Here is a 27,487-nt window from a genome sequence, read left to right on the forward strand (position 1 = left end):
CCTGGGATCTTCTCTCTCTCCCCAGAGATAACCACCATCTTGACCTCTCTAATAACTCTAGATTTTTAGAAATTATTTTGCTACCTTTCTGTGTATCTCTAAATAATGTATTATTTAGCTTTGTCTGTTTTTGAACTATATAAAAACAGAATCATTCAGTATGTATTATTCTATGACTTCCTTTTTTCCTCTCAAAATTCTTTTTGAGATTCACCCATGTGGATGCATGCATGCATCTAATAATTCAGTTAAATTAATTTATGTTTTATTCACTTGCTTTGCTAAGCTGATGAATGTTAAGGGTATATCTAACATTTGTATGTATTTATTTGTGTAACTACCACTGACATCAAGATAGAGAACATTTTTAGCACCCTAGAAAGCTCACTTGTTCTTCTTTCCAATTACTATCCCACAGAAGTAACCACCATTCATACCTAAGCAACAAACATTAGTTTTGAGTTCTTTCATTTTTCACTGCTGCATAGTATTCCAGTATATGCATATTTTATACATACATACATACATACATATATATATATATATTTTTTTTTTTTTTTTCTAAGCCAGAGTCTTGCTCTGTCACTCAGGCTGGAGTGCAGTGGCACAATCATGGCTCGCTGTAGCCTGGAACTCCTGGGCTTAAGTGATCTCCCACCTCAGCCTTCTGAGTAGCTAGGACTCCAGGCACATACCACCATTCCTGGCTATGTTTTGTAAATTTGGTCATAAAGTGATTGCTGATTGGCTCTTGGATCTCTGGATGAGGTTAGCTAAGCAAGCTTACCTCCATTATTTGATTAACCTAAAATGACACTACAGTTTACACAATGGTATTTTTTGAAACTCACTTAAAACATCATAACAGAGATTTATTATACCAGTTTATTTAATCCTTCCTACTTTAGAAGGACTTTTTTGGGGATGTTTTTTGGGGGCTAACACAAACAGTGCTTCCAAGAATATTCTTCCACCTGTCTCCAGGTATACAGGTACACTATTTTCACTGGGATCCACACTCTAGGAAGGAATGGCTGGATCACAGTGTGTTTTTGTTTTTGAGACAGAGTCTCGCTCTGTCACCCAGGCTGGAGTGCAGTGGCACTGTCTCAGCTCACTGCAACCTCTGCCTCCCTGGTTCAAGCAATTCTCCTGCCTCAACCTCCTGAGTAGCTGGGATTACAGGTACTGCCACCACACCTGGCTAATTTTTGCATTTTTTGTATTTTCAGTAGAGATGGGGTTTCAACATGTGGGCCAGGCTGGTCTCGAACTCCTGACCTCAACTGATTCACCCACTGAGCCTCCCAAAGTGCTGGAATTACAGGCATAAGCCACTGTGCCCAGCCGTGCATGTTTAACTTTACCAGATAATGCCGACAAAGCAGTTGTATCAATTTGCACTCCCACCAGCAGTACACAAGAACTGCCTCTGCTCTTCATCCTCCCAACCTTTGATATTTAATCTTAACCATTCTGGTGGTTTCTCATTAGGGTTCTAATTTGCATTTTTCTGATGAAACCTGTGTCTTCATATTTACGCGCCTGTCTTCTTTCCTCTCCTATGTGAAATACACTATTTCTTTAACTGTCTTCCTCATGCCCCCTCCATCGAAATGATTTCTAGTCATCCGATTTAGGGTCAGAAAAGACTATGATGAGTGGCTCTCTAAATGACAAGATAATAAACTCTCCAGAGTTTAAAATCAATAAAGCCTAGGGACATTAATAGATGGGAACTATGAGATTCCAGTCCTCAGCGGGTTCCCAAGTAATTGAAGGACTGGAATAGTTTATCAGGAAAGGGGCCAAGTTTGGTGGGCAGACTTCTAAGATAGGCCCCTAGATTCCTGAACCGTGAAGTACAGGCACTTTCTCCCAAACACCAATCAAATACTCATCTAGGCTGGGCGCAGTGACTCATGCCTGTAATACCAGTGCTTTGGAAGGCCAAAGCAGGTGGATCACCTGAGTTCGGGAGTTCGAGACCAGCCTGGCAAACATGGTGAAACCCCGTCTTTACAAAAAATACAAAAATTAGCAGGGCATGGTGGGGCATGCCTGTAATCCCAGCTACTCGGGAGGCTTAGGCAAGAGAATCGCTTGAACCGGGAGGCAGAGGTTGCAGTGAGCCGAGATCTTGCAACTGCACGCCAGCCTCGGTGACAGAGCAAGACTCTGTCTCAAATAAATAATAAAATAAAATAAAAATACAAAAATTAGTCGGGCATGGTGGCATGTGCCTGTAGTCCCAGCTACTTGGGAGGCTGAGGCAGGAGAATCACTTGAACCTGGGAGGCGGAAGTTGCAGTGAACTGAGATTGTGCCACTGCACTCAAGCCTGGGTGATAGGCTGGACAGACTCCATCTCAAAAAAACAAACAAAAAACGAAGAAGAAGAAGAAGGAGGAGGAGGAGGAGGAGAAGAGGAAGAGGAAGAAGAAGCAGAAGCAGAAGGAAAATACTCACCTGGTTGCTGCTGTGAAGCGATTTTGCAGACACTGTATAATTAAGGTCCCAAATTAGTTGACCTTGGGAGGTTATCCAGTCACGCCTGATTTAATCACTCTGTCCTTTAAAAGCAGAGAATTTTCTAGCTGGTCCCAGAAGATTAGAAGACAGAAAAATACGCTCTAGATGAGTTGGAAGAAAGGGAACATCGATGTGGGGAGCTGACCTTGGGGGGCACATGCTAAGGAACTGCAAGCAGCTTCTGGGAGCTAAAAGCAGGCCCTGGCTGACTAGGAGGAAAACAGCACTACAAGGAAATGAATTCTGCTGACAACCAGTGAGCTTGGAGGAGTACCCCTGAGCCCAGATGAGAACTGCGGACCTGGCCTGCATCCTGATTTTAGCCTGGTGAAACCCTGAGCAGAGAATCCAACTAGACCATACCAGGACATCTGACCCCTAAAACTGGGAGGTAATAGATTTGGGTTGCTTTAAGCCCCTACATTTGTGTCAATTTGTTATGCAGCTATAGAAAACCAATGTACCAAGGAATTCTGAAACTACACCTGCTGAATTATCAAGTCAGGAATAAGACCCTTGTGTAAAATATAGACCTAGGGGAATCTTTGACATTGTCGTCAATGTGTATGATGCCTTCTGAAATTGGGCAGCGCATGCTTAGCCCCACTGTACACAGCACCCTTGTAGGAAACTTGGCTCATGCCCTGTTACAGCATCTGGGCTACCGCTTTTAACCTTTTTAGCCCTTAGTAAAAATGAGAGGATTGGTTTGAACGTACCCTAAGGTCCAGACCAGCTCAACGTTTGGAGCATTTGGTATATTTTGTGAATCATCTACCATACACCGGCCCTTCACAGTTCATCTATAGTTGTTACTTTCTCAATTTCACCCTCTCCCTTCACTTGAAAAATCTGAAATTTCTTTACATCTTCAATTTAAACTTACCGATATTCAACTCTCTGCCCAAATGCCTTCTGCTCTTTTTCTTCAAAACTTCCATGCTGTCAGTTCATAAGAACAAGTTTGCCCATTGTCTTCTTCTGTTTTCTGTTATTATAACTGAGTATCTGAAACTGGGTAGTTTATAAATCAAATTTATTTCTTAGAATTACAGAGGCTAAGAAGTCCCAGGTCGAGGGGCTGCATGTGGTGAGAGCCCTCTTGCTGGTAAGGACTCTGCAGAGTCCCAAGGCAGTGCAGGACATCACACGGCCAAGTGTGCTAGCTCGAATTTTTTCCTATTTTGTCACCCAGGCTGGACTAGAGTGCCACGATCACAGGTCACTGTAGCCTCAAACTTCTAAGCTCAAGCGATCCTCCCACTTCAGTCTCTTGAGTAGCTGGGTTTACAGGTGGGTCCCACTACACCCAGATTATTTATTTATTTTTTGAGACAGAGTTTCGCTCTTGTTGCCCAGACTGGAGTGCAATGGCATGATCTCGGCTCACACAACCTCTGCCTCCCTGGTTCAAGCAATTCTCCTGCCTCAGCCTCTCTAGTAGGTGGGATTATAGGCATGTGTCACCACGCCCGGCTAGTTTTGTGTTTTTAGCAGAGATAGATTTTTCCATGTTGGTCAGGCTGGTCTTGAACTCCCGGCCTCAGGTGATCTGCCTGCCTTGGCCTCCCAAAGTGCTGGGATTACAGGTGTGAGACACTGTGCCTGGCGATAATTTATTCTTAATTTTTTGTAGGGATACTTTTTTTTTTTTTGAGAAGGAGCCTTACTCTGTTGCCAGGCTGGAATGCAGTCGCGTGATCTCGGCTCACTGCAACCTCCACCTCCCGGGTTCAAGCAATTCTCTTGCCTCAGCCTCCTGAGTAGCGGGGACTATAGGCACATGCCACCACACCCAGCTAATTTTTTTGTATTTTTAGTAGAGATGGGTTTTCACTGTGTTGGCCAGGATGGTCTCGATCTCCTGACCTCGTGATCCGTCCACCTCAGCCTCCCAAAGTGCTAGGATTACAGGCGTGAGCCACTATGCCCTGCTGAGACAGGGTCTTTTAATTTTTATTTATTTTATCATTATTATTCTGAGACAGGGTTTCCTTCTATTGCCCAGGCTGAAGTGCAGTGGCGTAATCATAGCTCACTGTAGCCTCAAATTCCCAGGTTCCAGTGACCCCCTTGCCTCAGACTTCCAAGTAGCTGGGACCACAGGCATGCACCATTATGCCAGGCTAATTGTTTCATTTTTATGTTTTGTAGAGATGAGGGTCTCACTATGTTGCCCTGGCTGGTTTCAAACTCCTGGCCTCAAGCAATCCTCCTTCCTTGGCCTCCCAAAGGGCTTTAATTACAGGAGTGAACCACGGTGCCCAGCCTTTTCCTCTTTTTTTTTTTTTTTTTTGAGACGGTGTCTCACTCTGTCACCTAGGCTGGAGTGCAGTGGTGCGATCTGGGTTCACTGCAACCTCTGCCTCCCGGGTTCAAGCAATTCGCCTGCCTCAGCCTCCCAAGTAGCTGGGACTACAAGTGCATGCCACCACACCTGGCTAATTTTTTTTTTTTTGTATTTTAGTAGAGACGGGGTTTCACCATGTTGCCCAGGCTGGTCTTGAACTCCTGAGCTCAGGCAATCCACCCGCCTCGGCCTCCCAAAGTGCTGAGATTACAGGCGTGAGCCACTGTGCCTGGCGCCTTTTCCTCTTCTTATAAAAGCTTCCAGTTCCACTCCTATGATAACCTGTTAAATCTATTAACCCACTAATCCTTTAATCCATGAGTGAATTAATCTATTCATGAGGGCAGGGTCCTCATGACCCAATTACCTCTTAAAGGCCCTACCTCTCACTACTGCCACATTGGGGATTAAATTTCAACATGAGTTTTGGAGCGGACATTCAAACCAAAGAACCCATAGTCTTTGCTTCTTTATTAAGGAGCTGTCGCCATGTCAATAAACTTAGCTTTGAGGTTAGAACAAGCAAGTAGCTCCCTGTGGAGGAAACCATAAGAAAACTTCCCTCCATTTCCTCTTTGATTACGACTGAACTAGGCTTAAGATCAGTCCCTGGGCCGGGCGCAGTGGTTCATGCCTGTAGTCCCAGCTACTCGGGAGGCTGAGACAAGAGGATCACTTCAGCCCAGGAGTTTGAGCCTGCAGTGAGCTATGATCGCGTGCGCCACTGCACTCCAGCCTGGGAAACAGAGTGAGACTCTGTCTCTAAAAAATAATAACAAATGAAAAGATCAGCAGTTGGAGTTTCTTTTTAATCCAGCCATTCTGTCAACATGCCAGTTCTGAATGGTCACTTTAAGGAAGTGCTGAGTCACCTATGTTTCCTAAGAAGGCAGCCTAGTAATGGAAAAAAAAAAAAGTGATGAAACCCAAGTTTTAGCCTTAAGTAATTACCTGAGAAAATGAGTCTAACTCATAAAATGAGGCAGGAAATGCAGTTAAAATTCATAAAGCAAAAATAAGTTGTTGAAAAGTAGGTAAATTAAAAAGTCATGATATAAGGTTAGCAAAATTAACTTTATTATTATTTTTTTGAGACAGGGTCTTGCTCTGTTGCCCTGGCTGGAGTACAGTGGTGTGATCTTGGCTCACTGCAACTTCCGCCTCCTGAGCTTAAGTGATCCTCTCACCTCAGCCTCCAGAAACTTAAAACAAGTTCACAAATACTGATTAATCTAAACTCACCCTCTCCATTTCTGCCTAATTATTCCCAATAAGGTATTACTAACAATTAAGATATTAGTAGCTGTGGCAGCTGGGCCCAGTGGCTTACGCCTGTGATCCCAGCACTTTGGGAGGCCAAGGTGGGCAGATCACTGGAGGTTGGGAGTTCAAAACCAGCCTGACCAACACGGTGAAACCCCGTCTCTACTAAAAGTACAAAATTAGCTGGGTGTGGTAGCGCGCACCTGTAATCCCTGCTACTTGGGAGGCTGAGGCAGGAGAATCACTTGAACCTGGGAGGAGGAGGTTGCGGTAAGCCGAGATTGCACCATTGCACTCCAGCCTGGGCAACAAGAGCGAAACTCCATTTAAAAAAAAAAATAATAAATATATACATATATATTAGTAGCTGTGATGGCTCCTTAGACAGCGTCAAAGTATGACCTTGAAATCTTAGACTTGTCATTTACATATTTAAACTCCATTATTCTTTTTTTCTTAAGACAGGGTCTTGCTCTGTTGTCCGAGCTAGAGTGCAGTGGCTTGACCACAGCTCACTATAGCCTTTGACCTCCTGGGTTCAAGCAATCCTCCCACCTCAGCCTCCAGAGTAGCTGGGATCACAGGTGCACACCACCATGCCTAAATTTTTTTATTTTTTGTGGAGGCAAGGTCTCCCTATGTTGCCCAGGCTGGGATCCTGTTCTTTTTTTTTAGACAGTCTTTCTTTGTCGCTTAGAATGGAGTGCAGTGGTGTGATCTCAGCTCACTGCAACCTCTGCCTCCTGGTTTCAAATGATTCTCATGCCTCAGACTCTGGAATAGCTGGGATTACAGGTGTGCACCACTATGCCCGACTAATTTTTGTATTTTTAATAGAGACAGGGTTTCACCATGTTGGCCAGGCTGGTCTTGAACTCCTGGCCTCAAGTGATCCACCCACCTCAGCCTCCCAAAGTGCTGGGATTACAGGCTTGAGTCACCGCATCTGGCGGATCCTGTTTTCTTGACTGTATTTCAGGTTTATGCAGACCAGGTAGGTTCGTGTGTGTGAAACACCCCTAAACAGTGCAGGCACAGTGTGTCTAACAAGTGGTAGCTCTTACTAAAAAGGCAGCCCTGACCTTTACACTGACAGATGTTGATATTTTAGGGCAAAGAAACATTTGTGTGGTATCAAACAGTGGTTACCAACTCCAGCCCATGGATAACTGATAAAAGCTTTTAACAGTCAGCCTTCAAAATAAGAAAAATAGTGAATTTTTCATAAAATTAACACTTTTCGTATGCTTAATCAAACTAATGGCTATTTTTATCCACTATTCCCGTGTTCTTTTTCACTCTTCTGGTGTCAAACTGTCTTTTCTTTTACGAAATACTGGTAATAAATTATAACTTTTTGATACACTGCTGCTTGGAAAAATCAAAAATTGGCAATTGCATACTAGCTACCCCAATCCTGCTTTTAAAATGTTGCTAGTATGAAAACGACGACTGGGAACCAGCGTTCTAGAGAGCGAGACTCGTTAGAAATGAGAAAGGCCTTAGGAGACCCGTAGCTCTCGGGAAAACGGGCTTAAATAAATTGGAATCATCCTGGGGACACTTTCCAAAATTATCCATACTCAACCTCCTAAAAGTATTGAATTAAAAAACTGCTGGGCCACAGAAAAAATGAGGGATAAACCAAGAAGCAAGAGGATAGGAAATCCAGAAACAAGACATCCAACACAGGAGGGTGGCAACAGAAAGTCCCGAGGACTGCAGTGTGCACCAGGTCTAGACAACAACTAGGCAGGAGAGGTGTATGGGGAGAAGGTAAACTGGTCACTCCAGGAAGAACCACCTGTATATTAAAAGGGACGCAATCACAGTGCATTAACCTGTGCAGTGAGCAATAGTACATGCTCATTCTCCCAGGCAGTGTCCCAGCAAGCCAGATGGCACTCTTGAGAGGAAGCAGTAGCCCAGAGCCAGTAACAAAAATACCACCACCCCTGGGCCCAAGAGGGCAGGGTGAAGGACAGGTTAGGAAAAATGAAAGGAGTCAGGTGGAGGTGGCTGCCTGGAGTGTTCCTTGAGGCACAGTGACTTCTGGCTGAGGAACAGTTGGCCTGAAGTGACCTTGCAGAGAGAGCGCCAAGGGAATAAACACTCTGCCTTCATTCTCTTCCCTCCCGCCATCTCCTGCTGTCGATCGCTATTGGCCAAGCCCAGCAGAACTCAGAGGCATGGGAAGCCTGTTGATGTCTATACAGCTTCCTTGGGCTGAAAAGCAGGATGAGGGGAGCAGAGACTTGTGGGGGCAAATGAAAGACACCTGACACACTCATGCTATGAACACTGATGACTTAAGCAAAATTTACAAAAGCACATAGGGAGGATGTGTGGGAGGAGCAGAGGCAGTGTAAGATAGCTGCATCTCAACCATTATGGGAAACAATGTTTGAAGTTGATGGCTCAAAATATAACAGTATAGCCAGGCAGTGGCTCATGCCTGTAATCCCAGCACTTTGGGAGGCTGAGGCAAGAGGATCACTTTGAGGCCAGGAGTTTGAGACTAGCTTGGGCAACAGAGCAAGACCCCATCTCTACAAAAAATTAGCCAGGCATAGTGGCACACACCTGTAGTCCTAGCAATTAAGGAGGCTGAGGTGGGAGGATCACTTGAGCCCAGGAGTTGGAGGCTGTAGTGAGCTATGATCATGCTGCTGCACTCCAGCACCTGGGTGACAGTGAGACCTTATCTCAAAAAATAAAATGGTTATATGTATTACTTATAAATATGGAGACAAATTTAAAAAGCCCACAGCTCAATAGGTAAAACCTTTGAGGAGCAAAGAAGTAGGGACAATTAGAAATGTTACAATATTACTTAATTTTTAAAAGATGATGTGTGGGCCAGGTGCAGTGCTCATGCCTGTAATCCCAGCACTTTGGGAGGCCAAAGTGGAGGATCGCTTGAGCCCAGGAGATCGAGATCAGCCCAGGCAACATGATGAAACCCTGTCTCTATAAAAAAAAAATACAAAAAACATTAGCTGGGCATGGTGGTGTGCACCTGTAGTCCCAGCTACTTGAGAGGTTAAGATGAGAGGATCACTTCAGGACTGGAGTTCGAGGCTGTAGAGAGCCGTGATCATGCTGCTGTACTCCAGCTTGAATGACAGAGTGAGACCCTGTCTCAAAAACATAAATAAATAAAAATGATGTGCATATTTAAGAACAAATTAATTTTCAAAAAGTTGCTAGAAGGTTACAGACAAAATCAACTGGGGCGGACTCTGGACGCACTGCCTATGAGTTAGCCTTGCTCCACAAGGAGCAGCACTGTTCAGGAAAAGACTGCTGTCTAACAAAAACAAACCATACAACAACAGAAAAATCCAATTGGTTACCTCTGTGGAACTGGAATAAGGGAATGAGAGTTGAGAAAAAACATTTGCTTTTCATTTAGGATGCTCTTGCATTGTTTTACTATAAATATGTTTTTATAATAGTATTTATACCTTAAAAAAGTTTATTTGCTAATGAGAATTTATCTCATCCCTCAGGTGGCTTTGGACAGAAAAGCTGAGACCTGCTGATTTATATGATTTATATCAAATAAAGTCCAAGGTAAATCAATGACTTGACCAGCCACAGAACTTAATAGAGCCTGAGTTAGGACCCAGACTTCATTAGCAACCCAAGGGCAAGAGTTCCTTTTAATCTTTCCCAGCTTCAGAGGGAATACAAAAAATATATAAGGATGTATCTCATCATCTTTGAATATTTATAGGTCCCTACACTGAATTTTCAAAGCCCAAGATAAAAATCATATAGCAGCCCAGGCCCAGCCAGCCATGAGTGAGCCCAGAACAGCAAAGAACTGCCCAGTCGAGTCACTGCTGCTGAAAACCACTAAATTTTGGAGTGTCTTGTTATGCAACAATGGTAACTGTTGTCCCATCACTATACAGATGCCATCACAACATCCAAATTCTGCCTTCTGATGTGGTGAAAAATTTCCCTTTTGAATATTTCAATAGACTTTAAAAGAAAATGAACTACCAGTTAAACTGAATGTTTAATACATTTGTAGGAACCGAAGAAATGCAGTAAGGATTAAAATTTTATAATTAGACATTTATATAAAAGATGTTTCGTTTTTCAAAGAAGTTTCCCCCTTTTCCCTATCTTTTTTTTATCTTCCTTAGAGCAATAAATAGTAATTACTGTATTTGTGGACAAGCTGCTCTACTGTGTTGGACAGTAATTATTAAATCTTTATGTTTCACATCATTATTACCTCCCAAAATTCTACCTTCATTTCCCTGCACAGTTTCACTGGACTGTTTCACAATAAAATCGTACTCCACTCAAATTAGAAGAGCCCAAAGAAATTACAGCAAACGGCAAATTCATATGAATTAGAGAACCAAAGATTTCAAAGTGCTGATTTAGTAACATAATGTCTACTGGCACAAACCTTCTATTTAACCATATTATTCAAACAGCAATAACAGAAATGAAAGCTACATTAACGAAAAAGGAACTTAGGAATGAGGTCATTAAATATAACTAACTACATTTTAAATACAAATATCATGTATTTCCTGATTAGTATCAGGTAAATATCTAGACTCCTATCCTGAATTCTGGTCTCAGATAAAAAGGTCAGAGACAATCACAAGGAAGATGCTTCAAATTATCAGGTCCATTTTTTAAATGATGAGGTCCTTTAGGAAAATTGCTTTAGTCTTTCTTCTTATCAGAGATTTCTGTTGGTCCTTTTGTTGGTAATCCATTCATGTCTGCACCCTAAAATGAAAAAACATTTTAGAAATTATTATAACAAGCCGGGTGCGGTGGCTTACGCCTGTAATCCCAGCACTTTGGGAGGCTGAGGCAGGCAGATCACGAGGTCAGGACATCGAGACTATCCTGGCTAACATGGTGAAACCCCGTCTCTACTAAAAATACAAAAATTAGCTGGGTGTGGTGGCATGTGCCTGTAATCCCAGCTACTCAGGAGGCTGAGGCAGGAGAATCGTTTGAACCTGGGAGGCGGAATTTGTGGTGAGCCGAGATTGTGCCACTGCACTCTAGCCTGGTGACAGAGGGAGACTTCATCTCAAAAAGAAAAGAAAAGAAAAAAAAAGAAAGAAAGAAATTATTACAACAAAAAGATATTAAGAAACATTCTCTTCTTTTTTTTTTTTTTGAGATGGAGTTTCGTTCTTGTTGCCCAGGCTAGAGTGCAATGATGTGATCTCGGCTCACTGAAACCTCCGCCACCCAGGTTCAAGCGATTCTCCCGCCTCAGCCTCCTGAGTAGCTGAGATTACAGGCGCCCACCACTGTGCCTCACTAAGTTTGGTATTTTTAGTAGAAACAGGATTTCACCATGTTGGTCAGGCTGGTCTCAAACTCCTGACCTCAGGTGATCAACCCATCTTGACCTCCCAAAGTGCTGGGGTGTGAGCTACCACACCCGGCTCAAGAAACATTCTCTTTAAAAACAGACAACAAGCTTCAGAGTGAAAACATTCTGCTTCCAGAAATGGGCAGGATGGCTAAATTAGTGCAGCTGAGTACAAAGTTGAATCTAAAAAAGCACCAATTCTAAAGACAACAGAGTTGTCCACTCATTTTTTTAAAAATTGTTTTTTTTTTTAAATCTCTATGATCCTTCTAATTAAATCTCTTACCAAAGTTATCAATCAGTGAAACTGGTTTGTATTAGTATAATCTCTCCTCATCCATTAGCTATTTACCATTACACTTATCAGTCGGAAAATACTGGTTATCATTTTGGCCAAAGGGCAAATGCATTAGTCAGAGGCCTACTTTAAAACTTTAATTTAAGCCAAATGTTAGACAAACTATTGAAGCTTCTGGTTCTAAAACTTGTCTTTCCAAAATCTAAGTGTTTCACCCAAGTACCACCCCCTTTCACTGCTCTTATTCAAGGCATGTGAATTTTCTTACCTTACAGTCCACTTTGCCTTTGTTTGTATCATTGGATTCTTGTATTGCTTTCTTAGGCCATATACGACTAACGAAGGGGGAAACCAGAGGGTATATGTATGGCTCCAGGAATTTTTTGTAGATCCAGAGCAGAACTGGAATGACGATACAAGGAATGCACACCATTTTCCCGAGCTTGAGCTCCTCAACTGTTGATATATATGAAGAAAAAAATTAGTTCATCACAGATTAGTAACTGAAAGAATTTACCAAGATTAAGATATCTGAAAGGGGATAGATGTGGTGGCTCACGCCTGTAATCCTAGCACTTTGGGAGGCAAGAGGATAGCTTGAGCCCAGGAGTTTGAAACCAGCTTGCACAACAAAGTGAGACCTTGTCTCTACAAGATCAAAAAATCAGCTGGGCATGGTGATGTACTCCTGTGGTCCCAGCTACATAAGTGGCTGGGACAGGAGGATCACTAGAGCCCAGGAGGTTGAGGCTGCAGTGAGCCGTGTTCACGCCACTGCTCTCCAGCCTGGATGACACAGAGAGACTTTGTCTGAAAGAAAAAAAAAATAATAATTATATATATATATTTGAAAGGACTTTCTACAGTGTAGGAAAAACTTAAACATACTATTATATTTGCTAAAAAAAAAAAAAAAAAGACTTTATTAAATAAAAAGCTGCTATCTACAATGTAAAGAAATAGGCCACGTGCAGTGGCTCATGCCTGTAGTCCCAGCACTTTGGGAGGCCGAGGTGGACGGATCATGAGGTCAGAGTTCGAGACCAACCTGGCAAACATGGTGAAACCCTGTCTCTATTAAAAATACAAAAATCAGCCAGACGTAGTGGCGTGCACCTGTAATCCCAGCTACCCAGGAGGCTGAGGCAGGAGAACTGCTTGAACCCAGGAGGCAGAGGCTGCAGTGAGAGGAGATCCCACCACTGCATTCCAGCCTGGGTGACAGAGCAAGACTCCATTTCAAAATAAAGAAATAATAGGTGGTAGGCATGAATAATAATGAGGTGCCTGCTTCCAAACTTCCAATCACTGCTCCCTAATCATGAATTTGATAATAAAGGAAAAACAACATTTGGTAGGTGCTAGACAGTTTACATATATTAACTCATTTAATCCTCAAACAATCAGTGAGGTTGGGTACCTTTGCTACTATCTCTATTTAGAGTTTAAAAAATGGGCCGGGCGTGGTGGCTCATGCCTGTAATCCCAGCTCTTTGGGAGGCTGAGGCAGGCAGATCACCTGAGGTCAGGTGTTCAAGACCAGCCTAAACAACATGGTGAAACCCTGTCTCTACTAAAAATACAAAATTAGCCAGGCATGGTGGTGCACGCCTGTAATCCCAGCTACTTGGGAGGCTGAGGCAGGAGAATTGCTTGAAGCCGGGAAGCAGAGGTTGCGGTGAGCCAAGATCGTGCCACTGCACTCCAGCCTGGGTGACAGAGCAAAACTCCGTCTCAAAAAAAAAAGATTTCTTATTTTCAAAATATTGCAAATTAAGTAGCATCTGGGGGCAAATGAGTCAGCACCATCTATGCTTAGGCATTTTAAAATTATTCACAATACAGGTAAACAGTGGTATAGATAATCCAATCTGAATGTGTCTTTGAAATGAATTACAAGCAAGAGCTATAAACAAAAATGTAAATTGAGGCTGGGCGAGGTGGCTCACGCCTGTAATCCCAGCACCTTGGGAGGCCGAGGGGGCAGATCATCTGAGGTCAGGAGTTCCAAACCAGCCTGGCCAACATGGCAAAACCCTGTCTCTACTAAAAACACAAAAATTAGCCGGGCGTGGTGGTGGGCACCTGCAGTCCCAGCTACTGGGGAGGCTGAGGCAGAAGAATTGCTTGAACCTGGGAGGCGGAGGTTGCAGTGAGCAATCGTGCCATTGCACTCCAGCCTGCGTGACAAGAGCAAAACTCCGTCTCAGAAAAAAAAAAAAAATCAATTGCCTGGGCAATAGTGATTTTATTTATTTATTTTTTTGAGACGGGGTCTTGCTCTGTTGCTCAGGCTAAAGTGCAGTGGCTCAAACACACCACTTGTGTTCATAGTTCATTGCAGCCTTGACTTCCCCGACACAAGCTATCCCCCTTCCTCAGCCTCCTGAGTAGGTAGGACCACAGGCCTGCGCCACGATGCCCGACTAATTTTTTAATTTTTAGTAGAGATGAGGTCTCACTGTGTTGCCCATGCTGATCTTGAAGTCCTGAGCTCAAGTGATCCTCCCGCCTAGGCCTCCCAAAGTGCTGGGATTACCGGAACCTGGCCTAATTTTTTTTTTTTTTTTTTTAATAATTAGCCAGGTGTGGTGGCACGTGCCTGTAGTCCCAGCTACTTGGGGAGCTGAGGAAGGAGAGAACCGCTTGCACCCAGGAAAGCCGAAGCTGCCGTGAGCTATGATGGCCCACTGGACTCCAGCCTGGGCCACAGAGGCAGACCCTGTCTCAAGATTTAAAAAAAAAAAAAAAAAAAAAGAAAAAAATCCAAAAGTTTGTAACCTGTCCAAAGTTCTCACAGAGGTAACTGGTAACTAGAGCTCCTAAGACCATTATTTCCAGTTCTGGTTTTCCTCAACGCTCTTGCCTTTTCTTCTTCCAAAAACACAATGGTCATGTTTTTTCCAAACTTTTCAAACCAACTAAATCCCTTCAAAATAACTGGCAATGCTACCAGTACTAGTTTAGTGACTAACAGGCCCTCCAACACAAAGATTCATTTTTACTTCTGCAGTTGTGTTTTAAGTAAGTTCGCACACATTACAGTGTACATAAACTCTCAAGAACAAATACTACTAATCACTTATGCCACAATTATGGCTTTTAAGAGACTTTTTAGCTCTCTTCAGAATGAAGCCTATTTGTTATCTTATATTTTAATCTTCATAATAATTCTTCGGTAAGATATTTTACTTCACACATGTGGAAACTGGGTCAGAAAAGTCTAGAAGGTGGCTACGAGATATTATTATTTTAATTATTTGCTCCAAGCCAACAAAGCGAGCAAAACGGATTAAAGCTGTTGCAGAGGAATCTTCTTTCACTCGACTTAAGTCCAGACAATAGAGTAGACAGTTAAAGTCTGAGGCTCCATCCGGAATAGGGAAGGCATAATAGGGAAAGCCACCTTCCTCCAAGTCATCCAGTTAAGCATGCCATCTTAGTGGAGACAGAGGGAGCGGGGACAGGTTGAATCAATGACAATGATTGAAAAGAGACTAGAACAGAGGCCTAACGGTGAAGGTCATAGAAGGGATGTGAAACCGATACTTGGCCACGGAAAAGAACAAAATCAATATAAAGTATCGGAGAGGCAAATGCAAGCACCGAGGGCGCCGGTGATGGACAAAGAATACAGACAGAGGGGAGGGGAGGGCGGAGGAGCGCGCTTGCGGAAGGAAGGTACCCTGAGAGCGAAGGCGGGCACCGCGGAGGAGGGAGGAGGCAGGAGGCCGCGCACCGGCTAGGACTCTGCGAGCGCGGCCCGGGCTGGGCCTGCAGAGCAGCTACAAAGCCCAACCCAGGCCGCTAGCCCGGACACACTCACCCGCGACCGCGGAAACGCAGCTGACAATGTCCGCACTTCCGGAGGGAGGGACGATCCGCAGCCGAGCCAATGGGCGCCTTCAACGGAGACGACAAAGGCGCGCCTGCGTCAGCCCGGGGACGCACAGCACGCAGCAGTGTTGCCCACGGGGATGTGGCGAGGCTTCCGGCTCTGCGGCCTGCAGGTAGCGCGCAAGTCCTGCGCGTCCCAGGTGTTCAACTCAAAGCTCCGCTGCGGGAAGAAAGCCTGACCTGACTACTCCCAGACCCAGAACGCAGGATTAAAATTCAGAACAGTCTCGGTAAAGGATGACGCCCGTGCAAACGGCGCGGCACCCACAGGGAAGGTGGCAGCTAGGCCGTTGAGGCAACTGTGGATAAGCTATTAGTTTTGCTGGTTTCTTAAATTCAAGGGCAGAACAAACTAACATTAAGGCCAACTTTACAAACGTCAGTTGCTTAAAAGCAGCAGTTACATCACTTTTATAAACGAAAAGTACTGACACTCGCTAGGATGTCAGTACATGTTGGCGAGGATGCGTGGGAACTGGGACCCTCATAAACCGCTCGTGGTAATGTAACGTGCAGCCTTTTTGCAATCCTACTCTAGTATATACTCGAGAAATGAAAACACAAAAATCTGCACACAAACGTTCACAGTAGCATCGTTTCTAACAGCAAAAACAAAACCCGTTTATCAACTGACGAAATACAGGTTGAACATCAACCTAAAAAAGCTTCAAAACCTGAGCCTCAGTGCTGTTATCATACTCAAAGACAATGCTCAATGGAGCCATTTCCAACTGGGGATGATCAACTCGTATATTCACATACTGGATTATTCTGCAAAGAAAACCGCTGCAAATTCCTTTTGGGATAATGAAACTTTTTTGAGACAGGGTCTTGTTCTGTCTTGCCCACGTTAGGGTGCAGTAGTGCTCACTGCAGCCTCTCACCTCAGCCCCCCAATTAGCTGGGACTACATGGAAGTGACACCACACTTAATTTTTTTTTTTAAGAGAGACAGGGTTCTGTCATGTTGCCCCGGCCGGGCTTGAACTCCTGGGCTCAAGCAGTCAGCCTCCACCTCCCAAAGTGCTGGGACTATAGAAATGAGCCACTGTGCCCAACCATGAAAATGGTTTTTAATGGTGTAGGGTAAACAATCTGTTTCTAGTTCTAATCCTAAAAAATCCTCATTTGACCCATCTTGTAAGGACACTTGAAATACGTTCACTAATAAAGACAACCAACATTCTTTTCCTTTTAATTACATTTATTTTAATACTGAATTTACTCCCGTGCCATAAGTTTTTGTTTCTTCAGTTTCTTCTGGGATATCTGGGGAAAGAAAAATGTGTTAAGTTTCTTGGAAAAAACCACAGTACATCTTGGAGGACTTCAGCTTATTCTGTAGGCAGGAAACCTAGTCGTTAAGGACTAAGGGGGAAAAATACTTAAATGGTAGAAATCAGCAGAACTTTAAGTTCGTTAGATGTAAAGAGAAGTGTACAGAATCACTCAGTTTCTTGACTTAAAAGAACTGAATGTGATCAATTACTGAAAACAAGCTTCTTAGATTTGGGGAGAGGGCCCATTTTGAAGTGGCTATGTACATCTAAGTGGGGCCATCAGCAGATGATCATATGGGCCTGAGGTACTGAATATAAAACTATCATTGATGGCATCTCGCTCTGTCACCTAGGCGAGAGTGCAGTGGCGCGATTTCGGCTCACTGCAAGTTCCTCCTCCCGGGTTCACACCATTCTCCTGCCTCAGCCTCCTGAGGAGCTGAGACTACAGGCGCCCGCCACCACGCGCAGCTAATTTCTTTTGTATTTTTAGTAGAGACGGGGTTTCACTGTGTTAGCCAGGATGGTCTTGATCTCCTGATCTTGTGATCCACCCGCCTCGGCCTCCCAAAGTGCTGGGATTACAGAAAACTTACCATTTATTATTAGTCAAGAAACAAACTTACAAAAGCCAAAATAAGACAGGTGAAAGGGTTGCTCAGAATAGTTTTCTTTCATAGTTATTCCAAAGGTGTCCTAAGATAGTCATCACGGCAACCACAAATCTTTCTACTATCACAAACAAAACTGAGCAACTACTAATTTACCTTTTTCTTCTGGGCAACCTCCTCTTCTGGTTTAGGAACAATCTGTTCCTTTTCTGTAAGGATCATCTCAATGTGGCAGGGAGAGCTCATGTATGGGTTAATCCGACCATGAGCTCTGTAGGTCCGGCGGCGCATCTTAGGTGCTTTGTTCACTTGGATATGCTCAATGACCAGAGAATCTACATCTAAACCCTGGGGAAGAACGGAAGGAGAATGAAACCAGGAACATCCTTAATTAGTAAAACACCACAAACTATCATTGCTAAATATGAATTCCCAGGCTTGATCCAAAGTCCTGCCTCAATGAAATCATTTTTGAAAGGCAATCCTTTTATTCTGCAAACCGCATTTTTTTAAGCAGTTGTCTGCCTTCACCTTTACGTGTCTAAATTGCCACCAAACTCAGTGTGCTATACATTTTGTCTGAGTGGCCTTCCCAAAGATCCTTAGATGGGTGGAGAGCTGAGGGGTAAGGAAGAACCCAATTTGAAGTCTTGATGATAAAATTTCTCAGCATGGCTTAGAAGGTTTGGAGCCATACAGACCTAAACTAATTCCAGTTCAGGCCCAGACCTTCAAATGCAAAAGGCTAATGGGTAATAACCACTTTAATCACTGCTAAGGCAATCATTTTGATAATTAATCATACTACCAAAGGTGTATGGCACAAAAAGGGTTGTAAAAGCCCCTGGTAAACTACCTCCAGTGTAAAAAGACAGCAGAAAACTAGAAATACTAAGTGTTAGGCTTAAAGAGACCACAGAGCACGCTTCTGGATCTTCACAGAATTTTGCCATAAAGGGACTAAAAAAAAAAATAAAAGGAAATAGTTTCGTTATGTGGAAACTGGAGGTAGAAATTTAAAAAATCCTAAATGACTTAATTACTGAAAACAAGAAAATCAAGGACATAAATCTGAACAGCCAACATTAATTAAACAACCACCCAAGTTGCACAGGATGTTAATGGTTTGGGTACCTTAAGTTCAGCATTACTCTCTGCGTTTTTAAGCATGTGCAGCAAAAATTCAGCACTCTTTTTGGGCCACCGACCTTGTGTCCAGCCCCACTGCTTGGCCTGAAAGAAAATGGAGATGATGAGTCATTTTCCTTGATTTAAATTAACATTACAGCCAAGATGAATTTATTTTATCTGATATCAATGTTTCTTAGGATATGGTTTATTTCACCATCAATCCAAGGTGTCCTGTCATTACAGCAACCAGAAATAGGTTCATCAGCACAGATCTTAGCCATTCTTATCCTATCCCATCACTTTTCCATTAAAATCTGTCTTTTCAAATGGCAACTAAGAATTCTCACCTGCGCACACCTGCCAACTCCACCATTGTAACGTCGGAATGGTACACACTGTTTCTGTAAAGTGACGTCTTTCAGATACTTCGTGGCTTTTCGTATATGCATACCCTTGATGGCCTGAGCAGTTTCACGAGTGTTCTAAGTATGAAGAATAAAGTGTTGGTTAACTAGATCAAAGCTTTAATTTTTAAAGTAAACGTTAAATTTTCAGCTTTTCAAAATGTCAAGTTATTTCTATTCTTTGGGGGCAAGGCAATTAAAAAAACTTGTGACGAAAAGCAAGGAAACTTCGTTGAAGCTAGAGAAAACGCCAAAACTCCATTTATTCACTATAAAATGTTTAAATTCCATCATCATGTAATTACAATTTAAATGCCCCATCTTGATCTGCACACTAGGTTTTCAAATGGTTTTCTGGTACTTCTACTCAATTTCACAAACGCTACATCCTTACACCCTGATCATCAATGCCTAAATATAAGGTGGCTGCTCAGAATTTATTAATTTTCACGGTAAATCCAAAGGTGTCCTAAGAAAGTCATCACTGCAGCTACCTTTTTTGAGTGGAACATGAGGAACCGTTGGATCACAACTATGAATCGCATACCTTAAAGTGAACACGAAGATTGGAACCTCTTGATTTGCATGCTAGAAAATAAAACGTTTTGGTTAATTTTTGGTATCTTATGCCAACTCCCAAGTAGGAAATAGGTATCTACCTCCTGTCCACTTACATTTCGTGGGGTTCTCCGGGTCAAGTGAATAGCGAACCATTTTCACAGATGACCTAGAGGAAAGTACAGTGTAATTCTGTCAATACGTACTTACAGTAACTCATTCAGTATAAATATCAGATGATTCGAACAGCTGCTCAGAGAGTATTTGTTTTCATTATTAATCCAAAGGTGTCCTAAGAAATGCCATCATCGCAGCCATCCTTTCCCCCACCAAGGGCTTGCTTTCTCTTTTATCTGCCAATAACTACAGCACTGTTTCCACAGAAGTAGCCACACGGGCCTCACCAATCCAGTCTACCCTTTGGAAGAAAATACAGCCTGTTTCAATCCAATGCTGGATCTTCCAGATGTAAAATGACTCGACGCATCCGCATGGCACAACTCAACTACAACCCTCTACACCTCCTCCCTCCCGCTCTACAGAAACCCCTTTACTGTCAGGGCTGCAGGTAATGCCGTCTCTCTCAACACCTTCGGGCTATGACCCATGTTAAGAGCCCTCCGGTACGCAACACTCTTGTAGTAACGTGTAACGCCTCCACCCTACTTTATTTCCCCCAAAACTTTTTTCTCGTTGCGGCCACCACTCACCACTAGACACTGGACCTCCGGAGTCCGCACGGACCACAGGCGGCCCGCACCCCACGGCGGGCCAGCGCCCCCACCAGTGGAGGAGCCCGGTCGTCCCCATTCCCGCCCATCACGTCCCTCTGCGGACCTCAGAGGCCGACCGACCCCGGCTCCCAAAGTCAGGCCCTCCGCCACGTCCTCCCGCATAAGAAACCACCGCCTCCAGCGAGAATTTAGTAGCCCTAGGAGTTCTCCTCCCGGGGGCCTGGAGGCCAGCGCCCCCGAAGCCAGGATGGCGGCGATGGCAGGAGGATTCAGCCCTCGGAGCAACGCAGGAGAAACACTCACCTCAGGATGCTTAGGGAAAGAGGAAGAGCGGTGGATTCTGGGAGAACTCATGAGAACTTGACTTCTCGCGAGATTCGTAGCCGAAGAAACGAGATCTGAGGAGGCAGGAGGGCGGAAAGCGAAGGGAGTGTGGAATATGTTTTAAGAACGTGTGAAAACGAATTGCCTCCTTAGGGACTGTCTCAAAGTTCTCTTTTTTGTATAAAGAAATAAAAATTCAGGGTTTTAAATGTCAGTCAATTAAAAGCAGGGTTGTAGTTCTAGGACAGGCTACGTATTATTAGATATGAAAGAAACATTTTATTTATTCGTCAACATTAGTTAGGTTTGATTATGTGGCCCTGTACCCCTGAAAGTGGTTTGTAAATGGCCAATTAAAAAGATGAAAGGATGAGATGTAATTATGGTAATCAGGAAATTCTCAGGATGGGAATGTCATCCAATCAATTGTATTATAACCTGTGTGAAAAATGCGCTAACTGAAGGGTCTGGTTCAATATCCTCGTTGTTCCCTGCTGCTTCTAGATCTTCATCTGGAGGAGAAAACCTTTTGGCATTTTCTTCCCTTTTTTCCTTCCCCAGGTCATCTCTCTGGTTATTCCCTCATAGTCAGTGATGCACTTAGCTTTTGTTAGGTCTTCTATTTCATGGCACCATCCCTCTTGGCAGCTCAAACTCCAGGAGAGTAGACTCCAGGCTAGGCTCACTTGCTTCCTTGACCTCAGTGTAGGAGACCTCAGCCCTAAGTCTCTCCCCTAGACTCCACTTCCACTGCTGATGCTGGATTCCATGGTGTTTCCTCGGTAATTCCCTCCCCTCACATGAGCTTTCAACTGCATGCTAACTCCCAGATTAACACCCCAGCGCCACATCTTTCTCCTGAGCTAGACCCTGATAGCAAACTACTCCCTGGACATCCTTTCTGGGAGGTCCCTGAAGACCTGAGGTTATTTGAAACCTAACATGCCCTTAAACAGAACTCTTTATCTTCTCCTCCGGGTTCCTCTTTTATGTTGCATGGTGACAAGACTAACAGACAATGATTCTATAAGCTTACTAGATTCCAGGCAGTATTTTCAGTGTTTTTACATGCATTTCCTCAAGTAATCCTTAGGACAACCATTTGTAAATGATGAAGTTGATCTGGCTGCTATAATGTGTTAAAAAGAAGAAGAAAAAAGGAACTCCCCCGCAAACCCAAGGTCTGGCAGCTGGGAGTGGCAGCCCTGGGATCCAAGGCAGGCTTCTGTGACCAAGCTCTGCATCCCTAGGTGACCCTGCCTTTCTCCCTTCCTTGTTTGGGGACTTCCCGATACACCTAGGATCTTAAACCAGAAAGATGAGAGACTCCTGTCTTCTTGTCTTTGCACATACAATTATTTAACAAAATCTGGATTATTCTTTTAAGTGGTCTTCTTGCCCTAATTATTTCTGCACTTTAATATATCCTCCATATTCCTGACAGTCATTTTTCTTTTCTTTTCTTTTTCTTTCTTTTTTTTTTTTTTTTTTTTTTGAGACAAGGTCTCACTCTGTGGCCCCAGGCTGGAGTGCAGTGGTGTGATCTCAGCTCACTGCAACCTCTGCCTCCAGGTTCAAGCGATTCTCCTGCCTCAGCCTCCCAAGCAGCTGGGATTACAGGCACCCACCACTATGCCCAGCTAATTTTTGTATTTTTAGTAGAGATAGGATTTTGTCATGTTGGCCAGGCTGGTCTTGAACTCCTGACCTCATGTGATCTGCCCACCTCAGCCTCCCAAAGTGCTGGGATTACAGACGTGAGCCACCACGCCTGGCCCTGACAGAGTCATTTTTCTAAAATGGCTGTCAGAATGATCATGTCATTTTTTGGGTTTTTTTTTTTTTTCCTGTGGCCCCTGTTCCAAATATTTGGGGATGATATAAGAGCCTTCCATGACCTGGCATTTGCCTGCCTCATCTTTTATCCCTTCTTTCTCCATCCCCTATGGACTCCAACCATATTTTCTCTGATTTTAGGGAGAAATCAAGCCTATAATTAAAAATAGTCACACCACATTTGAGTCTCTTAGCCAGCATTGGATTAGATTAAAAGACATTTAAGCCTTGTGAGATCATTTCCTTTTGAGTGAATAGTTTGTCCTTTGAACCTTCAGTGATTTTCCTATAAAACTTAAATGAACTTTTTTCTTAGATGGAATCTCTCTCTGTTGCCCAGGCTGGAGTGCAGTGGCTCATTCATAGTGCACTGTGGCCTCTCTTTTTTTTTTTTTTTTTTTTTTTTTTTTGCTTCTTGGTGTGTTACCTTTATTATATTCTTAGACTAGTTTAAAATTATATTCCTGAGACTAGTTTAAAAAATAGCCTGCAACAAGAGTATTCTCATCACCAGCTACCTTTTCCTTTTCCACCTTTCTTCTTTTTCTGTTGCTGTTTCTTTTTTGTTGCTGGAACGCCTGCAGGTTTCTTTGTCTTGGGGGTATGATGTTACTTGCAGAGGCAGATAGTGTCGCTGCACTGCCAGGTCTTGGGGAGGTGGGTGGGATGCTCACAGTTTTTCTGGCATCCAGTTCTGATGAAGCTCCTGCAGTTGCTCCCTGGATCCCTTTTCCAATCTGATCTTTCTTTTTACTAACCTTCTTTCTTCCCCGGTAATAAGAATGTTCTTAATGTTCTTGCATTGGTAGCCATCTTTCTGGATCTGGGGTAACTTTTGGGTCATAATTCTTAGGCAATTTTCCCATCTTTTTCTTCTTTTTCAAATTTCCCCACCCTTGCTCCTTTCGTTGACTATCTCCAGTAAATTTGCCACCCTTCTTCCAAATGTACGTAGCACCAGGAGAATTTTCAAGAGCCTTGACATCTACTTTTAGAACGCGCTATCTGATAATGACAAGTGTTCACAAAGAGCTTTGTCTTTCTCTGGATCTACAAGTGAGTAAGCAGAAATAAGCTGTGTCAGGGTGTGAAAATCTTTTGGGTTTTGTTTCCATTGTTGTTCTAGGTCACTAATTGCTTCCTTCTTCCGTCTATATTTGAGTTTGAAGTTTGCAGCTTCTCTTATCAAGGACAAATGAGCAGGAGATTTGGGCCGATGGTTTTGACACCACTGGATAGTTTGTGTGAAGACCTCAATGGCACTATCAATATCTTCTTCATGGCTATACATGATCACGAATGCAGACACCATGCCTGGTTTCTGCTTTAACTTCTCTATGCTTCTCAATATTAGACATGCTTAGAAATATTACCTTGAGAAATTTTCAACTGTGCCATGGTCAGCTTAATTTCAGCTGCATTTTCTGGATGTTGATCTGAAAATTTCTGAAGCAGCTCTGTTGTTTTTGTGTGCTGCTTTCCAGGCAAACCTGGGCAGCTTGGATTAACACAGGTGGGAGATGCTCGGGACTTTGGGACTATAAACTGGCGGATATTTTGCAGCATTAATTGGCCTGGTTTGTGTACGTAGCAAGTAAAGCTTTGTTAAATTCTATAGCTTGTAGTTGTTTCTTGGAAAGCTCAAACTCCACTCTTTTTGCATTGATTAATTTCACCTTCTTCTTGGAGTCAAAGATATTTTGGTCCTTGTTAATGGTAATGATGTCGTTTGCAATTACAGCTAGTAATCCCACATCTGTTGGTTTCAGTTTTATTATTTGATTGTAAAGTTGCAAAGCCTCCTCTGTTCGACCTTGAAGCTGCAGAATATAGGCCATCTGACCATGAATGATGGCCAGTCCTGCCTGTGGGTCTTTCTCAGTCCCATCACAGTCTTCTGATCGTGAACAGCGGCAAAGATCTTCAGCTTTTTGTAGGATTTTCGTGGCCTGGTTCAGCTGGCCTTGTCCAATCAGCGCATGTGCAGTGTTGTAGCATAGCTCATGTGCACCTTCTTGGAGACCCAAGTTCTCTGGAACCACTTTTTTCCAATTGCTTTGAGGAGTAACAACTGCTGAAAAGTTTGTTTTCCTCTCCTTATCATAATCATCTTGGGAGTTTCAGGCGAGATCTCTGTATACTCTAAGTATTCATCATAGCGTTCCAAACTGCATAATGCTTGTCCATAAAACTCCTTCAGTTTGTCTGTCTGCTGGTTGGCACTTTCTATTGTCTTCAAGGCATTCGTAATTCTGTTCAGTTGTAGTTGCAATATTCCTTTTCTTTTCTCTTTTTTTTTTTTTTTTTTTTTTTTTGAGATGGAGTCTCGCTGTGTTGCCCAGCTGGAATGCAATGGCACAATCTCAGCTCACTGCAACCTCCGCCTCCTGGGTTCAAGTGAAATTCTTCTGCCTCAGCCTCCGGAGTAGCTGGGATTACAGGCGCCCACCACTACACCTGGCTAATTTTTGTATTTTTGGTAGAGACAAGGTTTCGCCACATTGGCAAGGCTGGTCTCAAACTCCTGACCTCATGATCCGCCTGCCTTGGCCTCCCAAGGTGCTGGGGTTACAGGTGTGAGTCACCATGCCCAGCCCAGCCTATTGTTTAAAGATATTTTGTTCTTTCTTTTCTTTCCTGTAGTTTCCTGACTAGTGCCTTACCCATTATTCTCATGTTCCTGGAATTTGTGATACGAAAACAACGTACAACAATCAATAGCTTATATTTTGTTTTTGTTGTTGTTGTTGTTTTTGTTTGTTTGTTTTGAGACAGAGTCTCACTCTGTCACCCAGGCTGGAGTGCAGTGGTGCGATCTCGGCTCATTGCAACCTCCGCCTCCCGGATTCAAGCCATTCTCCTGCCTCAGCCTCCCGAGTAGCTGAAACTACAGGCATGTGCCACCACGCCCAGCTAATTTTTTGTATTTTTAGTAGAGATGGGGTTTCATCGTGTTAGCTAGGTTGGTCTCGATCTCCTGACCTCATGATCCGCCCGCCTTGGCCTCCCAAATTGCTGGGATTACAGGCGTGAGCCACCGCGCCTGGTTAGCTTAGTTATTTTACTGTAAATTCTTGGTAAACAATTTAGAAACTGCCTCTTCTTTTTTTCCTTTAAAAATCCACTTGTAATTGCTGTGAACCAGAGCGTACATTTAGGGCAATTTGAATTTATGCTTCCAGGTTGCAATCCTCAAACTTGGCCCAAATAAACTACTTATATTACTTTTGACTCTGTTTTTGCCTTGTGTGTACATAATGTCATCTGATTGTCTCACTTTTACTGATATTAACACTGGGCAGTTGGCCAGGCACAGTGGCTCATGCCTGTAATCCCAGCTCTTTGGGAGGCCAAGGTGGGAGGATTGCTTGAGCCTTGGAGTTTGAGGCTGCAGTGAGCCATGATCATGCCCCTTCACTGTACCCTGGGTAACAGAGACACCGTTTCCAGAATCAAAAATTAAAAAAAAAAAAAGATGGGCAAATGAGTTCAGGAGTTGTTGCTGTGACCCCTTCCTTATGAAGTTACTCATCAGCTTTTCATCTAATGGCTTTAGGAGCTATTAAAGTTCAGAGCCTACATTCATTATGTCATCAGGTGTTGAAAAATAATGACTTTGTAATTCTGTTATTCCATAGCATTTTTTATATTGGACTTGTGTAAAAAAGAACTTTCTCTCTTTCAATAATTTGGTTATCTTTCAATATTTTTATACCATAGAGCAGAGAATAAGCAAAAAAGTTGCAATAAGTAATGCACGTAGGTCTTGGATCCATGTGGGACATCATTGAGGGGAACCTGCCCTTGGTGTGTCCAGCCTGCACCTAGTGCAGCTGAAGGGCACTGGGAGGGTCTTTGTTCCTTGGGTAGGTTAAATAAACTGGGTTGTGCACCTGCATTTTCACTGTGACCTGTCATGTGAAGTCAGGTGTGGAATTTTCCACTTGCGGTGTTATGTTGGCTGTCAAAAAGTTTTCGATTTTGGAACATTTCGGATTTCGGATTTTCGGGTTAGGGATACTCAGCCTATACCGCGTGTTGTGGCCGGATGCTTCACATTTACTATCAATCACGGGCCAGGCTTGGTGGCTCACGCCTGTAATCCCAGTACTTTGGGAGGCCGAGGTGGGCGGATCACCTGAAGTCAGAAGTTCCAGACCAGCCTGACCAACATGGTGAAACCGTCTCTACCAAAAAATACAAAAATTAGACATGAGTGGTGGCACATGCCTGTAATTCCAGCTTCTTTGGAGGCTGAGGCATGATAATCACTTGAACCCAGGAGGTGGAGGTTGCAGTGAGCTGAGATCGTGCCACTGCACTCCAGCCTGAGTAACAGAGTGAGACCTTGTCTCAAAACAAACAAATAAACAAAAAAACAAAAAACAATAAACAACAAAACAAAACAAAAAAACAAGGTTAACGGAACCTCATGATTGGATGAGATGGCTGTGGCAAGCTGGGCTGCCCAGGAAGCGGACTCAGAGAGCAAACCGTGCGCCTGCGTTCCACACTGGAAGGCAGCGTCAGGAAGCCGAACTGAAGAGGGGACTGACGCAGCCCCAACACTTCTCCCCGACCCCGGGGGGAATTCAGTAGCTGGAGATTCCCGCAGCTGCCCCACGTTGGGGGTAGGGCTGGGCATTTGTTCCTCTCCTATTGTTCAGTCATTGGCTGTGGGCGGCCCCAGGAAGAAGGTGTGACCTTGGGTGGGGCAGTCTTCTTCAGCCAATCCTCAGAGAGGACTAACAGCACTCTCAGCAGAGGGAGACTGAGTCCTTCATTCCTGGGAGGTGTCTGGGAAGCACATCGCAGTGTGCACCGCAGCAGGTATTAATGTGTCATTTTACAGATAAGAAAACTGAGGTTCAGAAGGGACAGAGCCAGGATGTCAGCCTAGATCT

General features: G+C 43.6%; 2 protein-coding genes, 3 non-coding genes and 1 pseudogene across 8 annotated transcripts; all 6 read right to left on the bottom strand.

Moving 5' to 3' along the window:
• Window positions 1-10,153: 10,153 nt before the first annotated feature.
• On the bottom strand, window positions 10,154-15,741 carry C17H18orf32 (chromosome 17 C18orf32 homolog). 2 transcript variants are annotated; one of them, XM_054460686.2, is made up of 3 exons: window positions 15,635-15,741; window positions 12,077-12,264; window positions 10,154-10,906 (listed from the first exon to the last, which is right to left on the bottom strand). In XM_054460686.2, the coding sequence occupies exons 2-3, from the start codon at window positions 12,239-12,241 to the stop codon at window positions 10,841-10,843; spliced, it is 231 nt and encodes a 76-aa protein (XP_054316661.1). In that variant the 5' UTR covers window positions 12,242-12,264; window positions 15,635-15,741; the 3' UTR covers window positions 10,154-10,840. The 2 variants fall into 2 exon arrangements, with proteins under 2 accessions (XP_054316661.1, XP_054316660.1); XM_054460685.1 differs by lacking the exon at window positions 15,635-15,741 and adding an exon at window positions 15,494-15,628.
• A 1,147-nt stretch (window positions 15,742-16,888) lies between these two features.
• RPL17 (ribosomal protein L17) lies at window positions 16,889-20,785 on the bottom strand. Of its 3 annotated transcripts, none has more exons than XM_054460683.2 (7): window positions 20,727-20,785; window positions 19,806-19,858; window positions 19,679-19,719; window positions 19,075-19,209; window positions 18,731-18,829; window positions 17,753-17,944; window positions 16,889-16,974 (listed from the first exon to the last, which is right to left on the bottom strand). In XM_054460683.2, exons 2-7 carry the CDS (start codon window positions 19,843-19,845, stop codon window positions 16,927-16,929), a joined length of 555 nt encoding a protein of 184 aa, XP_054316658.1. In that variant the 5' UTR covers window positions 19,846-19,858; window positions 20,727-20,785; the 3' UTR covers window positions 16,889-16,926. The 3 variants fall into 3 exon arrangements, with proteins under 3 accessions (XP_054316658.1, XP_063509738.1, XP_054316659.1); XM_063653668.1 differs by having other exon boundaries at window positions 20,527-20,733; XM_054460684.2 differs by lacking the exon at window positions 20,727-20,785 and adding an exon at window positions 20,400-20,415.
• LOC129019198 (small nucleolar RNA SNORD58) lies at window positions 17,639-17,702 on the bottom strand. Its single transcript, XR_008495543.2, has one exon. It is a non-coding gene; the product is annotated as a small nucleolar RNA SNORD58 (small nucleolar RNA).
• On the bottom strand, window positions 19,557-19,621 carry LOC129019197 (small nucleolar RNA SNORD58). Its single transcript, XR_008495542.1, has one exon. It is a non-coding gene; the product is annotated as a small nucleolar RNA SNORD58 (small nucleolar RNA).
• Window positions 19,938-20,003, bottom strand: LOC129019199 (small nucleolar RNA SNORD58). Its single transcript, XR_008495544.1, has one exon. It is a non-coding gene; the product is annotated as a small nucleolar RNA SNORD58 (small nucleolar RNA).
• Window positions 20,786-23,090: 2,305 nt separating the features above from the next.
• LOC129018778 (signal recognition particle subunit SRP72-like) lies at window positions 23,091-27,228 on the bottom strand (annotated as a pseudogene).
• Between the last annotated feature and the right edge of the window lie 259 nt (window positions 27,229-27,487).

This window comes from Pongo pygmaeus, chromosome 17 (genome assembly GCF_028885625.2).
Source record: "Pongo pygmaeus isolate AG05252 chromosome 17, NHGRI_mPonPyg2-v2.0_pri, whole genome shotgun sequence".
Lineage (NCBI taxonomy): Eukaryota > Metazoa > Chordata > Mammalia > Primates > Hominidae > Pongo > Pongo pygmaeus.

Coding starts and splice junctions, on each gene's coding strand:
- C17H18orf32 (XM_054460686.2), bottom strand. CDS start 12,241: ATGGTGTGCATTCCTTGTATCGTCATTCCAGTTCTGCTCTGGATCTAC. Junction 10,907..12,076: donor AAGGCAAAGTGGACTGTAAG/GTAAGAAAATTC, acceptor TTTTCATTTTAG/GGTGCAGACATGAATGGATT.
- RPL17 (XM_063653668.1), bottom strand. CDS start 20,585: ATGCGGGAGGACGTGGCGGAGGGCCTGACTTTGGGAGCCGGGGTCGGT. Junction 18,830..19,074: donor GAGTTGGCAGGTGTGCGCAG/GTGAGAATTCTT, acceptor ATTTTCTTTCAG/GCCAAGCAGTGGGGCTGGAC. Junction 16,975..17,752: donor AGGTTGCCCAGAAGAAAAAG/GTAAATTAGTAG, acceptor TTCTTTCCCCAG/ATATCCCAGAAGAAACTGAA.